We start from the raw sequence: 16,396 nt of genomic DNA, 5'->3' as shown, positions 1-16,396 counted from the left end.
AAAAGTCAAGAAGGTGGTGACTGCATGTGTTGTAGAGGGAATTGAGCGACAGATGGGGCTCATCCACCTGGGAAGGTAGCCCAACCAGAAGAAGGAAAGATCTGGTCCTAAACCTCCACTGTCTTGGGGCTACATACACATTCATGAGAAAGGCTTTGGGAATAAAACCAGAGGAAATATTCATACCTGCTGCTTTGATGGACATCACTGGGCGATCCAAAGGTACCTTTGCCATTCTCTATGCTTTTGATGTTTTGTTTTGTTTTCCCAAAAAATTTATTGATTTTCCAAACAATTATACAATTTTCCAAAATACAACAAATTACTTCTTTTTTTTGAACTTCCTTCAGCGTCTCTGACAATCATCCGTTTTTATAACTATAGTTACACATTCCTCCTTTCGTATTGCCATTACACTTCCCTTCTCCCACTATTTCATATTAACAATACTTCTCCATTTTTACAGTGCCTCTTGAAATCCCACTAGCATTGTGCTCACACCACATATGTTTTTCAGATAGTCTACAAACTTTCCCATCTTCGATGAACTTTTGGTCTTTGGTATATCTGATTTTCCCAGTTAGTTTATCCAATTCCGCATAGTCTGTCATTTTCAATCTCCATTCTTCTATCGTTGGTATTTCCTCTTTTTTCCATTTCTGGGCAATAAGGATTCTGGCTGCCGTTACTGCATATTGGAAAAGTTTACAGTCTTTTCTTCTTATATCCTTTCCTACAATTCCTAAGAGAAAAGCCTCCGGTCTTTTTACAAAAGTATATCTTAACATTTTTTTCATTTCATTATATATCTTTTCCCAAAAGCTTTTCACTTTCTTACATTCCCACCACACATGAAAAAACATCCCTTCTTTTTCTTTACTATGCTTTTGATGTTTTGAATATTATTAGCAACTCAGTCTGCCTTACTATTTCTGCCTTATGATCACAGCCAGCATATCTTACCTCATAAGAAATTCTTTCCCATTGCTGGAGTAATGGTTGGTTTACTTTCAGTTCTTTCATCTCTTCAGTGGCGAGCAACAGGGAAATGGTTAGAGATTTTTCACGCAGAGGATTCCCTCATCTGTTTATAATTCTTATTGTCAACCATAAATCAGGCATTTTGCTCTACCTTAGACAGTTCAATGTCCACTTTTCCATTGTGTACTTCTTAATGACAGAATGTGGTACATACAAATTTTCAGACTGTAAATTTTCACTAGCAGGTAGAGGGGTCTCTCCAAGTTATATTTTTCCTTGTCCCAGAAATGTTTAAACAAGGGAGGGTGTGGGTCTTTCTACCTAGAGAAGGTATTTTTGTGACTCCTCAGCTTGCCAGCTCATTCTAACTTCTGTCTGAGCCACCAGGCACAGACAGCATAAAAAGCCTCAATGAAAGCATTTGAGGTTGCTCACAAATCCCTTCTCTTTCTGAGTGATTAAAGATCAGCCCATCTCTCTGACTATTATCAATCACCACAAAATTATCTTCTGTCAGGGGTGAGCTAACAGACAGACAGCTGAACCGCAATTCTTCTCTCTTGAAGTCGCCACCTGGAACTGATTGTATATGAGGCATATTATTATTCACAACAGTTTTGACCTGATTTTTTTTTGGGGGGGGGAATCAAAATGGAGTAGCAAAATATATTTAAAGTGGATTTGAAAATTTTGTTCCAAGTGGTTGATTTCTATTCACTTTAGTTGCAGGAATGTGCCCAAAATGTGGAACCACAGCATGGTGAGAGAATTCGTACTTTCGGGCTTTACAGACAACCGAAGAGTTGAAATCTTGCTTTTTACCTTCATATTTAGCACGTACCTTCTGACAATGACGGGGAATGCTGCGATTGTTATAATCACTTGGCTGAATCGCCAGCTCAACACCCCAATGTATTTCTTCCTCCGACACTTTGCCTTCATGGAAATTGGATTCACCACCTCTATCATTCCTAAAACATTGGCCAGCATGGCCGCTGGCCAGAAAACCATCTCTCTACCTGGTTGCTTCACACAGACCTTTTTGTACTTTGCGTTTGGAGCCACAGAGTTCCTTCTTTTGGCAGTCATGTCCATTGACAGGTACATGGCCATATGCAAACCCCTTCACTACACCACCATGATGAATGCTCGGGTCTGCAAACTGCTGGTGTTCTGCTCCTGGGTTGGGGGGTTGCTGTTTACTATGGTCCCAACAGCTGTGCTGTTTCAGATGCCCTATTGTGGCCCAAACACCATCAATCATTTTTTCTGTGACAGTGGACCACTGATGAAGCTTGCGTGTGCAAACACAAGCCTCCTGGAACTCAGATTTCTTCTCATCGCTGCACTCTGTCTCCTTGGGACCTTGACCATAAACATTGTTTCCTACGTCAACATTGTCCTCACGATCCTGCGCATCCCTTCGACCACTGGGAGGCAGAAAGCTTTCTCCACTTGCGCTTCTCACATCACCGTGGTCTCCATCACTTATGGTAGTTGCATTTTCATTTACATAAAACCAAAAGGTGTTGGTACTTTGGACTTCAGCAAAGGGGTGGCTGTTCTTAACACGATTGTGTCCCCTCTTCTGAATCCATTCATTTACTGCCTGAGAAATAGACAGGTCCAGGATGCGCTGAAAGCTGGATTTAGACAGTGTGTTGGGTTTCATTAGAAGCCAAGATGATTGCCATCAGCCGAAACCTTAAAATCAGATATTAACTGTGACAACACTGTGTTAGGAAAACATCAAACGTCAAACAAATTAGATCAAATTTGTTGTCAAAGAACATAGAGTGTTCACATCAGAGAGTATAGAATGTTCACATCACAGAGGAGTTTCAGCTATACATAAACAGGATACCAAGTGTTAAATGTCAGGTGCTATTCAGTAACCTAGACTGAGGTTGGGAGATTCGGTTAAGCATGGGGTCCACATTACATTCTGGGTACCTTACCAGTGGTTGGTGGGGCCGGATGGTTGGTAGGTGGAGCAATCAATTAAAATGTTACCTTTGTGCAGGAGACTAGTTTTTACACTTACTCCCACATCTAAACACCTTTAAACATCCATATCCAGGCAAGCAAGAGGCATTATCAGAGTTCAAGTATACCTTCCAGGTAGGCAGATACACTCATGAAATGTGTGAAGCAGGGACAGTGAAGGATGTGGCCCAAGGAAAAGATCTGTGACTGGGGAGAGCCATGGGGACCAGCTAGAGAGGCATGGAGGGCTACATCTGACCCTCAAATCTGAGTGCCCCCAACTTGCACAATTCCAGCCCTTAGCAAAGGCAAATCAACCAGGATGATCAGAGCTGAGGAATAAACTTGCCCTTTAGTGGCAAACGCCTTAGAAATCATAGAATTGTAGAGCTTCAAGGGACCATGAGGGCCATCTAGTCCAACCCCCTGCAATGCAAGAATCTTTTGACGAATGTGGGGCTTGAACCCACAACTCTGAGTTTAAGAGTCTTATGCTCTACTGATGATGAGATGTGCTTAGATCTGAGATTCTAATGGTTGGGTTTAAGTAATTAATCATTGTATATTTACATCTCACTTTTCCTCCAGGGAGCCCAAGGTGGCACACATGGTTTTCCTCTCTCCCATCACAACAACCCTGTGAGGTAGGGTTAGGCTGAGAGCCAATGAATGGCTTAATATCACACAATGAGTTTCATGGTTGAGTGGAAATTTGAACCCTCATCTTCCAGGATCAAGTGAAACCATTTTAGTATGAACCCATGGCTGTCCTCCAAAAATATGAATCTTCATGAACCATTGATCAAGATGAGAACCCACAAATTGAATAGCAGTGGTTGACATATTCCATAGACTACAGATGCCCTTGGCTCAGAGTATGTAACTCTGATCTGTAACCACAATTAAATTTCACTCATTTCCATTCTAACTGAGCAGGATAGGGGCATTTGGGAGACGTTAGCAGGGACCTCCAGGGTTGGGATGTCTGTTATTTTGTCCATCCTGTCAAATGTATGAATGTATATTTGGTGGGTGAGGATGATTTTCTATGTTGTGTTTCTGAGTTTTAGTCTGGTGCTATATAAGAGGACATCTGACTTGCCAATAGTACGTGTGAAAAGGATCTAAGGATCTTAGTAGACCACAAGTTTAATATGAGTCAACAATGTGATGCAGCAGCAAAAAAAAAAGGTAATGCTATCCTAGGCTACAGCAACAGAAGTCATGCTGGCTCCCTCAGCCTGTAAAGCGAGATGAATGCTGCAACCCCAGAATTGTCGGTGACTGGACTTAACTGTCAGGGGTCCTTTACCATTACCTATACAGTATTATTATTTCCACTATCATACACATCAACCACAAGGAGGCAGAAGACTTTTTCCACTTGTGCTTCTCACATCATCGTGATCTCAAACACTCACAGCAGTTGCATTTCCAATTATATAAAACCCAAAGGCACAGGTGAATTAGCATTTACCAAGGGGGTTTCTCTTCTTGACATGGTTTTGCCTCCCCTTCTGAACAAATTTGTTTACTGCCTGGGGAATAGACAAGGTGCCTTGTAATCTGGCTTTGGACAGCGTGTTGGGTTTTGTGGCAACTCAAGGTGCTTTAGCTCAAACATTAAAAACATATGTCAACCTTGCAGCCAACTGGATAAACCTTGCCTTTCAGTAACACAGGTTTCCTTCAAGGAAATCCTTCAAGTTAATGATGTCAAGTACTGAATATTCTGTGCTGATTGTCAAGAGCTATTCAATGACAGAAATCAGGGTTGAGGGACCATGAAACTCACCAGGTGCTCGTGGGCCAGTCACTGCCTTTCATCCTACCTCACCTGACAGGCTTGTTGTGTGAAAAGTGAGGAACACAAAGCCATATGCACCACCTTTAGCTCCTTGGAAGAAAGGTGGGGGTAGATATATAAGAAGGGGGTGAGGAAGGAACATAATAGTTTCAACTCATGACCCCAGGATAGTAACCAGCCACATAGAAGCCCTATGCACCATGACTCTTCCATCGAAGCTTGCAGTAGTAGGACAGTAGCCTCTTACATCAAATGTTCAGCAGTTTTTTCTGCTCCTCTGGGAAGCAAAGCTCATGTCCCTGTTGTGGGAAAACAAACTAATATCTCTCATGCTAAATGCTGCCTCAGGAAAAAGAAGCTGCATTCCTGCTTAGGAGAGGTTGCAACCAAGAAGCAAATAGCTCATGTTCTGTCTCCCTTAAAGAACAGACTGGGTACCATCGCTTCTCATAGGGTGTTTCCATTTTGCAAAGAAATGCATGTCCTAAATTGCAGAGTTTTGTGTGGTAAAGAAGAAGAAGAAACTTTCTAGAGACCACTGAGGCTACAGACATCACTGTCTGAGATATTGTATGTTTTATTTTAATTTATTCCATTATTTTAACTGTGCTTTAAAATTGCATTCCAAATGATGTGCTATAAAATTACATCCTGTGTCAAAATGAGAGAATTATATTAAAAGAATTTATTGCCTTATTTCCGTCACAAATATGTTTGTGTTCCTGTTTATGGAATGTTAAATTAAATTCCTTTTTAATGTACCATTTTCTACTTGGGACCTGAGCGTGAAGTATACAACATGGCTTATTATTCACAGCACTGTGAACTTGATTGCCAGAAAAGGAAAAACAACACTTGCTTAGTATAGTTTATAAAACATTGATACTAATGAATGATTTCTATTCACTTTAGTTGTGGGGATGTGCCCAAAATGAGGAACAGCACCATGGTGAGAGAATTCATACTTCGGGGCTTTACAGACAACCGGCAAGTTGAAATCCTGCTTTTCACCCTTCTGTTTCCCATGTATCTTTTGACAATAACTGGGAACGCTGTGATTGTTATAATCACTCAGGTGAGTCCCCATCTCAACACCCCAATGTATTTCTTCCTTCGACACTTTGCAGTCCTGGAGATTGGATTCACCACCTCTGTCATTCCTAAAACATTGATCAACATGGCCATCGGACAGAAGACCATCTCTTTGCCTGCTTGCTTCACACAGTCCTTTCTGTATTTTGTCCTGGGTACCACAGAGTTCCTTCTGCTGACAGTTATGTCCATTGACAGGTATGTGGCCATCTGCAACCCTCTTCACTACCCAACCATCATGAATGATCACTTGTGCTCACTGCTGGTACTCTGCTCTTGGCTAGGGGGGTTGTCACTCATTATGGTTCCAATAGTTGTCCTTTTTCAGATGCCCTTTTGTGGTCCAAACACCATCAACCATTTTTTCTGTGATAGTGGGCCACTGATGAAACTTTCATGTGCAAACACGTCTCTATTTGAACTCCTCAGTTTCCTCATCGCTTTGCTCTCTGTCCTTGGGACCTTGGCCATAACAATTGTGTCCTATATACGCATTGTCTCAGCCATCATGCTCATCCCTTCGACCACAGGGAGGCAGAAGGCATTCTCTACTTGTGCTTCTCACATCATAGTGATCTCCCTCACTTATGGCAGCTGCATTTTCATGTACATAAAACCAAAAGGCACTGGTTCATTAGACTTCAGCAAAGGGGTGGCCCTTCTGAACACTGTTGTATCTCCTCTGCTGAATCCATTCATTTACTGCCTGAGGAACAGGCAGGTCCAGGATGCCTTGAGAGCTGGATTTAGACAGTGTGTTGGACTTCGCAAGTCCCCAAGGTGATTTGGAATAGGACTGACATCAGCTTGAACATGAATATCAGGCCTTTGGTTTGCCTCCCAATAACACTGCAAGGATGGGATACCATCTATGGGTGAATACAGTGTGTGAAAAATGTCAAATAAATGCCAAATCAATTTCTGGCATAAAGTTCTGAAATCAGTGGACTACCTGTTGTACATTCTTTGGTGATTACTGGTAGCTGAGTAAGATTATCTTCCATGAAGATGGTCTTAACAGTGTGTCCATAAGTGACTGCGGAAGTTGATTCTGGTTGTGAGAGTGTGAGAGTGGGGAAATGTATATTACATATTTACACACACACACACACACACACACACACACACACACACACACACACTATTATAGGGTTTTATTTTCACCCTCTGCACACAGCACCAGTGAGGCTGAGTTATTGATTACGTGGGCCAGATGTCAGACAGCAATGTTCAAGGCCATGTTAGGGAGGAATGTGTGTATGTGGTCTGGGAGGAAGCAAGCTCATCATCATCATTATCAATCTTTATTACAGTCCAGAGACCCAACAAATCGTTACAAAGCAATGCACAATTCAGACAGCCTACCTCCAGGTAAAACAAGCATTTTGTTCAGACTTAAAGATAGGGATCATTGGTTCTTGCAACCACCGATAAAAACTTTGCCACTGCTAATGTTCTAGCACTTGTCTGGTTTTCCAATAGGAACATGACATAGTGAGCCTCTGATTTTCCTGAGAAATGTACAAGCAAGGGTAATATCTGTTCAGCCCTGGTTTGCTCATATTTCGCACAGTGCAGTAAAATATGTTTTATAGAATTGATGTCTTGGGCACACGAGCAAAGTCTGTCCTGGTAGGGAACTCCTCTCAACCTGCCATCCAACACTGCAGAAGGAGAAACGTTTAGTCTGGCTTTGGTGAATAACCTTCGGTAATTCGGTACTGTCAGGTTTTTAATGTAAGGTGTTAACTTAAAGACATGCCCATATTGTACTCCTACTGCCAGCGGACTACAGACTGCGTGTGATTGAGATCACAAGTCACTGTGTGTATTATTCCATAATCTTTGCTTTAACGTCTATAAGGTGCCTTCATAACCCAGGTAATACAGTTGGGGAGGAGACAGACCAATAGTGGTGACTTTTCTAGCCATGGTTTTCTGCCATTTGCTGACAAACTCCTAATTGGCCAGATGTTGATACAAACCCTTCCCTAGTTCAAACACTGAAATCCTGAGCCAATGTTTTAGGGCAGCCCACCATGCTTTAGTTGAAATCTGGCATTCACCAGCTTCTAACAGAACTATGGAGTTGGGGACACAGTTGGGTACCTGCAGCAGAGATCGTAGAAATTTTGCCTGAAAGATGTCTAGCTTAGGCAGGTCCCCATTATGCCAGATATTTGCAGCATACAGGAGTTGGGAAACGGATTTTGCTTTGAAAACCCTTAAGGCTGCTGGAACATACTTGCAGCCCTTTGTGAAAAAGAATATGGGTATGGCTAGCTTTCTTTGACTGTAAATTGCAGATATTGTTTAAGGTGTTATATAGTGGTAAGAGTGTACAGGGTTCAAATCACCTCTGAGCCATGAAACTCACTGGATTCCTTGGAATAGTCAGTTCATCTCGGCCCAGCTCACCCCATAGAGTTGTTGTGAGGGAAAAGTTAGAACAGTGCTTTCCAAACTATGTGTCACAACACGTTAGTCTGTCGGCTACAGTATATACTGCAAGGGCTCCCTGCACTCATCCCGGGACTGGAAAGGGTTAGTTAACCTTTGGTTTGCTAGTAAAACTGAATTAAAAGGTAAAGGAACCCCTGACCATTAGGTCCAGTCGTGACCAACTCTGGGGTTTCGGTGCTCATCTCGCTTTACTGGCCGAGGGAGCCAGCGTACAGATTCCAGGTCATGTGGCCAGCATGACTAAGCCGCTTCTGGCGAACCACAGCAGAGCACGGAAACGCTGTTTACCTTCCCGTCGGAGCGGTACCTATTTATCTACTTGCACTTTGACATGCTTTCGAACTGCTAGGTGGGCAGGAGCTGGGACTGAGCAATGGGAGCTCACCCCGTCGCGGTGATTCGAACCGCCAAACTTCTGATCGGCAAGTCCTAGGCTCTGTGGTTTAACCCACAGCGCCACCCGCGTCCCTATGGGATACATAGAATATACCAGCCAATATTCAACATCAAAATTCAAAGAAGAAAGAAGGCAGGGAGGAGCAATGTGATTACAACTCTTGATCCCAGAATAGTAACCAACCACTTAGAAGCTACATATACAGACTGTGAACATCACAAACTAGTTTGTGGTAGTATGATATGAGCCTCTTGCACCAGCTTTTTCTTTCTTTCTGCTCTTCTGGGAAGCAAAGCTAAGGTTCTTGGTGTATCATGAATAACTTGGCTTGGGGACAAGAAACTGCAGCAGTTCCATAGCTGAGCCCCATACACAAATATTCTTCCAGATTAGTTTGTTGTGGTGGGAATCAAAGCTCATGTCTCTGGTGTATCCTAATAAAGTGAGAGCTAATATCTCTCATGCTAAATGTTGTCTTAGGAACAATAAGCTGCACCATTGCCTATGATGAGTGGTTGCCTCTTTAAGCTTCAGAGAGTGAATAGCTCTCCTGCAAGCTGCACAGGGACACGAATGGGTAACATTGCATGCCGTAGGATTCTTCATGGTAGCAAAGAGATGGATAAATGCATGGCATAAAATTTGCAGAGCTTGTTGGCTTGTGATGTAAGGAAGTGGAAAAAAATCTTTTAAAGAATGGAGGATATAGAAATTGCTGGTGGGGAAATTGTATGCTACATTGTATTTTCCTTTGTATGGTGGTATTAATTTTGCTGGACTGACACATTTTTAGTTGTTAGCCTCCACAAGACAGGAAAGGGAGGAGAGACAATATCACAGTTTGGAGTTGGATCCAATGATCTCTGCACCAGGATCTGTCTACATTCTCTGTGCACCCTCCTGCTTTCCTAGATCTGTTCTGTGGGCTCCCCAAACCCTCTGGATCAGATTTGGACAGGTGCAGAGAGAGGAAGTCCTGTTGTGCAGGCAGAAGTACTTCCACCATTGGGACAACTTGACTGGATACAATGTAGTGACAATGATACACTATGCATGCGAAATACACATCTTGATGTGTTTGGTGTGGTGAAAATATATTGTGAAATTGTGTGTCCTCTAATCCACCACTGTGCTCAGATTCATATATACTTTTCTTCAATGTGGAAAGCACTAGTCCAAATGGAGACGTCTGAAATTGTATATGTTTCTTTAAACTCAAGGTACTTTCTCAGTCCTGGCTTAAAGGTACATGGCTGGAGGTAGTAAGACTTCTGAAAGCCAGTGGCTGAGAACCACATGAGGGGGAGAATGCTCTTTTGCTTGGATCCAGCTTGCGGATTTTCCAGAGGTATCTGAGTGGTCACTGTGAGAATAGGATGCTGGACGAGAGGAGCCATCAGCCTTATTTAAGTATGAGGGCCACAATACATTTTGAGCAACTTTCTGAGGTCACATACCTATAGCTGGTGAGACCAGACACAAAAGTTGGTAGAACAATTAAAATAATTTATACCTTTGCATAGTAGGCTAGTCTCTCTCTCTCTCTCTCTCTCTCTCTCTCTCTCTCTCTCTCTCTCTCTCTCTCTCTCTCCACACACACGCACACTTCTGTCCATCTTCCATCCAGGCAAGGAAGATGCATTATCAGAGCTCAAACTTGCATCCCAGGCAGTCAAAGTTACTTGTGGGTGATTGTGAAGCAGGGGCAGTGCGGGATGTGACCAAGGGAATGGATGTGAGGATGGTGAGAGTGTTGAGGACTTGATAGAGGGGCCTGGAGGTCTGCATTTGCCCCTTAAAACTGAGGTTCCCAACCCTTGGCTTAGACCAATTTCTGCCCTTAGCAAAGGCAGCTCAATCAGGAAGTTGAATCAACTTGTCCTTTGATGGGAAATCCATTCGCCATGATTATACATGGCTTGGTCTGAGATTACCAAGGCTGAAAACATGAGGCAAAATGTTTAATTAAATAAGTAATCATTATAATTATAGCCCATCTCTCCTGCAAGTAGCTCAAGATGACACACATGGTGCTTCTCCACTCTCATTTTATCCTCACAAGAACCCGGTGAGTAGGGCTTTTTTCAGCCTGAACTCGCAGGAACTTGGCTCCATCACCTCTCAGGTGGGTGCCATTGCCATTCTAAGAGGACAAGGGAGGCATTCGTGGTGAGGTCCAGCACCTCTTTTTCTAGCAAAATAGTACTGCCTGTGAGGTAGGTTAGGTTGATTGGCCTAAGGCCACCCAATGGGCTTCAAGGCTGAGTAGAAATTTGAAGCTTCCTATCCTAGGTATTGATCTGCCTCTTCAAACATGAAAACATGCTGGTTCCCTCAAAATTTGAAGGTTCATGAGCCATCTGTTAAAATGGGAGCCCTCAGGTAAAAATAATAATGAAATAGGTTAGATGTTTAGAAACAATTATTGTCCAACTCCCCTCAGAATATCTGGACCTAATCCCTATTATGTGGGACGCGGGTGGCGCTGCGGGCTAAAGCCTCAGCGCCTAGGGCTTGCCGATCGAAAGGTCGGCGGTTCGAATCCCCGCGGCGGGGTGCGCTCCCGCTGCTCGGTCCCAGCGCCTGCCCACCTAGCAGTTCGAAAGCACCCCCGGGGGCAAGTAGATAAATAGGTACCGCTTACCAGCGGGAAGGTAAACGGCGTTCCGTGTGCGGCTCTGGCTCGCCAGAGCAGCGTTGTCACGCTGGCCACGTGACCCGGAAGTGTCTTCGGACAGCGCTGGCCCCCGGCCAATAAATGTGAGATGGGCGCACAAACCCCAGAGTCTGTCAAGACTGGCCCGTTCGGGCAGGGGTACCTTTACCTTTACCTTTAATCCCTATTATATTTATTTCCAGCTAAACCCAATTTGTTTCCTGATCTTTTCCCCAACCTACCTAGCCCAGGCATTTCATTATCCCCTTGACCTGCCCATCAGAGTTCCTTTTAAGCCCACTTCCCAAATCTCCCCCTCTACCTCCCAGCCCACCTCACAGGGCTGAGAGAGACCCTTGCCTGAAAGCCCCTGACTGAAATACCTCTTGTGTTTGTTCACATCAGTGCATGAAATCTGGAGGATGTTAGAATTCCTGCTCCATGATTGCAGTCATGGGATTGTTGTCTTTCACATGACGGTTTATGTTTTGACTCCACAGAGTGGGAGGTGACGGTGACAGGATGTTTGTGTTACTGTGTTCCATGAAGTGGGACTATTGTCCTTTGTTTTTTTTCTCTTTGCTGTCTGATGCTAGAGAGAGAGGGAGCCATGTTGCAGTGCTCCGTGTGTGTTTATATGTAAATAAAGTAGATTAGCCAAAATGCTGAGTTGCTGAGGTCTGCTACTCAAGCTGCGAAGACTCTGCGGATCCCTAAGTGTGCCAATGTCTGTTGGCATTGGTCGCTGTGATGTTCAGGCTGAAGAAAGCTTTTGAAGCTCCCAAATGATCGACCAGGAGAGAGAGAATATGCCAGTCGGTCATGTGTCTCTGCCAGGGTCCTACACGAGTGTAGGACAAGCTCCTGACATAGACATGATGGTCCCTGGAGAGGGGATTAACCCTGCTGAATTTCAGGCAGGTTGCTAGCCAATAAAACTATTTGTCCTCCAGGTTGTTGTTCTTTTAAAGTCTGTACTACACTGATGTTTTTAATATTGCACTTTACTGTGTACTGACTGTGTACAATGTTCTAGATGGTGCTCATTGTGTCCACAAGGCCTAGTGACACACATACAGAAGTACTAATAAAGAAAGGATCAGAAAATAGAACACAGCTATTTAAAAAATTGCACTACTAACCTAACAAAAAAAAAATATGGCTGAAAATATTTTTTTATTGAATTTTCCATAAAGGCCCATTTTATATTTAGAAGTATATAAAGCACATGGTACATATGATCATGAAGGGCATGGTGCATAAAAATATTTGCAGCACTTGTTTAAAAGTAGCATTATTGCGCCTACAAAATGTGTCTCTTGCTACCAAAATAGACAAGACAGGGCAGATCATGGGCAACCTCAATAACATCAGAGAGATGTACTGATTTGGATTTTCTGGACAAAGAACATGAGGAGCTGAGGTCAGGAGAGAGAGAGAGAGAGAGAGAGAGAGAGAGAGAGAGAGAGAGAGAACAATTGTGGTTACAAGGTTCTAGAGGTTAAGCAAGGATGGGCATGAGTTGGCACCTGATCCAGAGATTGCCCTGGGTCAGTTCCAGCAAATCACCTATCATATCTCCTAGCAATGGTACTACTGAAACTTAATGGCGAAAGAAAACAAATAAAAGAATAAAGTTGAATAGAAACCCATATTTACAGTGGTTTATAAACACTGAATATTGACTCTGGATACCTCTTCTGTTTACTTCTAGGAACATGTTAACAATGAGGAACAGCACCGTGGTCAGTGGATTCATACTTTGGGGTTTAACAGATAATCAACAAGTTGAAATATTGCTTTTTAGCCTCCTGCTGGGCATGTATCTTTTGACAATTATATGGAACATAGTGATTATTACAGTTACATTCGTGAATCACAGTCTCAACACCCCAATGTACTTCTTTCTGCGACACTTTGCCGTCTTGGAGATTGGGCTCACCAGCACCGTCCTCCCCAAAACTTTGGCCAACCTGGTCAATGGCCAACGGACTATCTCTCTGCCTAGTTGTTTCATGCAGATGTATCTATACCTGGTTGTGGGAACCACAGAGTTTGCTCTGTTGGCGGTCATGTCCATTGACAGATATGTGGCTATCTGCAACCCTCTTCACTACTCAACCATAATGAATGGCCGAACCTGCTCATTGATGGTGCTCTGCTCTTGGGCTGGGGGATTTTTGCTTATCATGGCTCCAGCAATTACATTATTTCAAATGCCCTTTTGTGGTCCAAATGCCATGGACCATTTTTTCTGTGACATTGGGCCTCTGATTAAACTGGCATGCACAGATACAAGTCTTCTGGAACTCATGGTTCTCCTCACCGCTGCTCTTTCTCTCCTCGGGACCTTGGCTATAAACATTGCATCCTATATCAATATTATTTCCACCATCATGAGCATCCCATCTACAATAGGGAGGAAAAAGTCTTTCTCTACTTGTGCTTCTCACATCATGGTGATCTCCATCACTTACGGTAGTTGCATTTTCATGTACATAAAACCAAAAGGCACCAGTGAATTAGACTTCAGCAAAGGGGTGGCCCTTCTGAACACTGTTGTGTCTCCTCTCCTGAATCCCTTCATTTACTGCCTGAGGAACAGACAGGTCCAGGATGCCCTGAGAGCTGGATATAGACAGTGTATCACATTTCACAAGAACCCAGTATGATTGGGGAGAGCATCAGCCGAACATAACTTCTGATATGAAAATACGTTTAACAGCCAGCTTAAAGGTTATGGCTCAAAAGACTAATTTTAACGCCTGGGACCAGAAACAAAAAAACAAATAGCTTCGCATTAAGACTTTTTAAAGATGGACATTCCTTCCCGCTTGGTGAAAAGCATGAAAGACTTCTCTCAGAGCCACTTTCCCCTGTTGCATCAGAATGAGCTTCCCTAGCCAGACTCCCCATTTGCAACTCACCCCAGGGAAACAAGGTAGCAGCTATATTAAAAAAAAGTCAAACACACACACATGAAGGCACAAGAAGCTTAGAACTTTATTTAAATGCCTTGCAGGATGGCAAGGGAAACCCATGTAAAACTTCAGCACAGCAGTACAGCTAAAATTGATTATGTTAAACCTGTCAGATCGCCTAATATCTCCCAGTTTAAGGATGCCAGGATATATGTTGAATCTTATTGGCAGGAAGGGTTAAGTTAAGTTGACAGGAAGGCAGTGCCAGATTTATGTATAAACTAAACGAGCTATAGCTTAGGGCCCCACTCTCTTTCGGCCCGCCAAAAATAAATAAATCACTATTAATATAATTCTTAATTGTATTTCAGTTCAACAATTACTTTGATAAAATACATATTTTGTTAAGTTCAAATGGCTTTAGATACATATTAGGTTCATAAATTACCATATACTATTCAACACAAAAAACAATGACAATTTTTTGTTGACAAAGGACAGCTGGACATATAAAGGGCCCCATTACTTTAGTAGCTTAGGGCCTCATCAAACCTAAATCTGGCCCTGCAAGAAGCTGAATCAATCAGCTAGGAAATTCAAATGCTCATCACAGATCCCTTTGGTATTTAATCTTACAAATGTTCCTAGATGTGTTTCTTTGTAAAGTAGTGGGAGTTGTTTGTTTTAGATATTAATATGTAAATAAAGCCAGGGAACTTCCCTGGCAGCAGAAAACATATATACAGTGGTACCTCTGGTTAAGAACTTAATTTGTTCTGGAGGTCCGTTCTTAACCTGAAACTGTTCTTGACCTGAGGTACCACTTTAGCTAATGGGGCCTCCCGCTGCCGCCATGCCGCCACCGTTTCTGTTCTCATCCTGAAGCAAAGTTCTTAACCCAAGGTACTATTTCTGGGTTAGTGGAGTCTGTAACCTGAAGTGTTTGTAATTTGAAGCGTCTGTAACCTGAGGTACCATTGTATAAACCCTGTATGTTTGTACCATGAATCTACCTTTCTTTCCTGTAATATTGGTCCTATTGCAGTGGTATTAAGTATGCTCTAGTCTTCTGGGGTTTTCCTTTGAAATTGTGTGTGTCTTTTTATTTTTGGTAAATTCCCCACCTGGAAAACGGACCTTCGGAAGTGATTTTTTGTTCTCATGACACTTCTCAACTATGATTTTATTCTACCCCATTCCCTAATCCTGCAATCTTCAATATAGGCAACAGAATAACACATAAATATTTTAGAATGGCTTTTATAACATGTAAAATGAATTCAATTAGATAATAATAGAAATGACTTGTCATATTTATTGTTTCTTTCTTTGAAAAAAATTAAACCCACGATTCAGCCAGATAAGATAGTCATTGCCCTCAAACTTACAATCTAAAAGTTACAACACACACACACACACATTGAGAGGGAGAATGGGGAAAGGGCAATCAGCCACTAGTTTTTAGATACAAAGTCCTTATAACAATCAGCTGGAATGGAAATAGTTGGAAAAGAGGAGGGGCCAAAAGTTGAATGTTTCTTGGCTGAGTCAATGGAGTGACCCTGCCCCCTCCATCTGTTGTAGCCTTATGGAGTGTCTGCTGCCAAGTGATAGTTGAGGGAGATGGAGAACATTTCTCAGGAAAGCTGATGAAGTGGGTCTTCCTTCTATTACACATTGACTTATTATGCAGTAGGCTTCGAAAAACTAAAACTACCATTTGTAAATTGAATGTTTGGAATAGAATTCTCAAAACATCTGGGTGTTAGAATTACTGCTCCATGATTGCAGTCATGGGATTTTTGTCTGTCACATGACGATGTATGTTTTGACACCACACAGTGTGGGAAGTGACGGAGAAAGGAAGTTTGTGTTACTGCGTTCTGTGAAGTGGGACTATTGTCCTTTGTTTCCCCCCCCCTCTTTGCTGTCTGATGCTAGAGAGAGAAGGAGCCATGTTGCAGTGCTCCGTGTGTGTTTATATGCACTTAAAATAAAGTAGATTAGCCAAAATGCTGAGTTGCTGAGGTCTGTTACGGAAGCTGTGAAGAATCTGCCGATCCCTAAGCGTGCTGATGTCTGTTGGCATCAGT

General features: G+C 42.7%; 3 protein-coding genes across 3 annotated transcripts; all 3 read left to right on the top strand.

Moving 5' to 3' along the window:
• Positions 1 to 1,723: 1,723 nt before the first annotated feature.
• Positions 1,724 to 2,656, top strand: LOC309517571 (olfactory receptor 6C74-like; the record flags this gene model as incomplete). The annotated part of the gene is made up of 1 exon (XM_082196788.1): positions 1,724 to 2,656. One exon carries the CDS (start codon positions 1,724 to 1,726, stop codon positions 2,654 to 2,656), a length of 933 nt encoding a protein of 310 aa, XP_082052914.1.
• A 3,049-nt stretch (positions 2,657 to 5,705) lies between these two features.
• LOC309517570 (olfactory receptor 6E1-like) lies at positions 5,706 to 6,650 on the top strand (the record flags this gene model as incomplete). Its single annotated transcript, XM_082196787.1, has 1 exon — positions 5,706 to 6,650. The coding sequence occupies one exon, from the start codon at positions 5,706 to 5,708 to the stop codon at positions 6,648 to 6,650; it is 945 nt and encodes a 314-aa protein (XP_082052913.1).
• A 6,450-nt stretch (positions 6,651 to 13,100) lies between these two features.
• Positions 13,101 to 14,054, top strand: LOC309517569 (olfactory receptor 6C74-like; the record flags this gene model as incomplete). Its single annotated transcript, XM_082196786.1, has 1 exon — positions 13,101 to 14,054. The coding sequence occupies one exon, from the start codon at positions 13,101 to 13,103 to the stop codon at positions 14,052 to 14,054; it is 954 nt and encodes a 317-aa protein (XP_082052912.1).
• Positions 14,055 to 16,396: the final 2,342 nt, after the last annotated feature.

Source organism: Podarcis vaucheri, assembly GCF_965113315.1.
Source record: "Podarcis vaucheri genome assembly, chromosome: 13".
Lineage (NCBI taxonomy): Eukaryota > Metazoa > Chordata > Lepidosauria > Squamata > Lacertidae > Podarcis > Podarcis vaucheri.
This window is presented reverse-complemented; position numbering and strand designations above follow the sequence as displayed.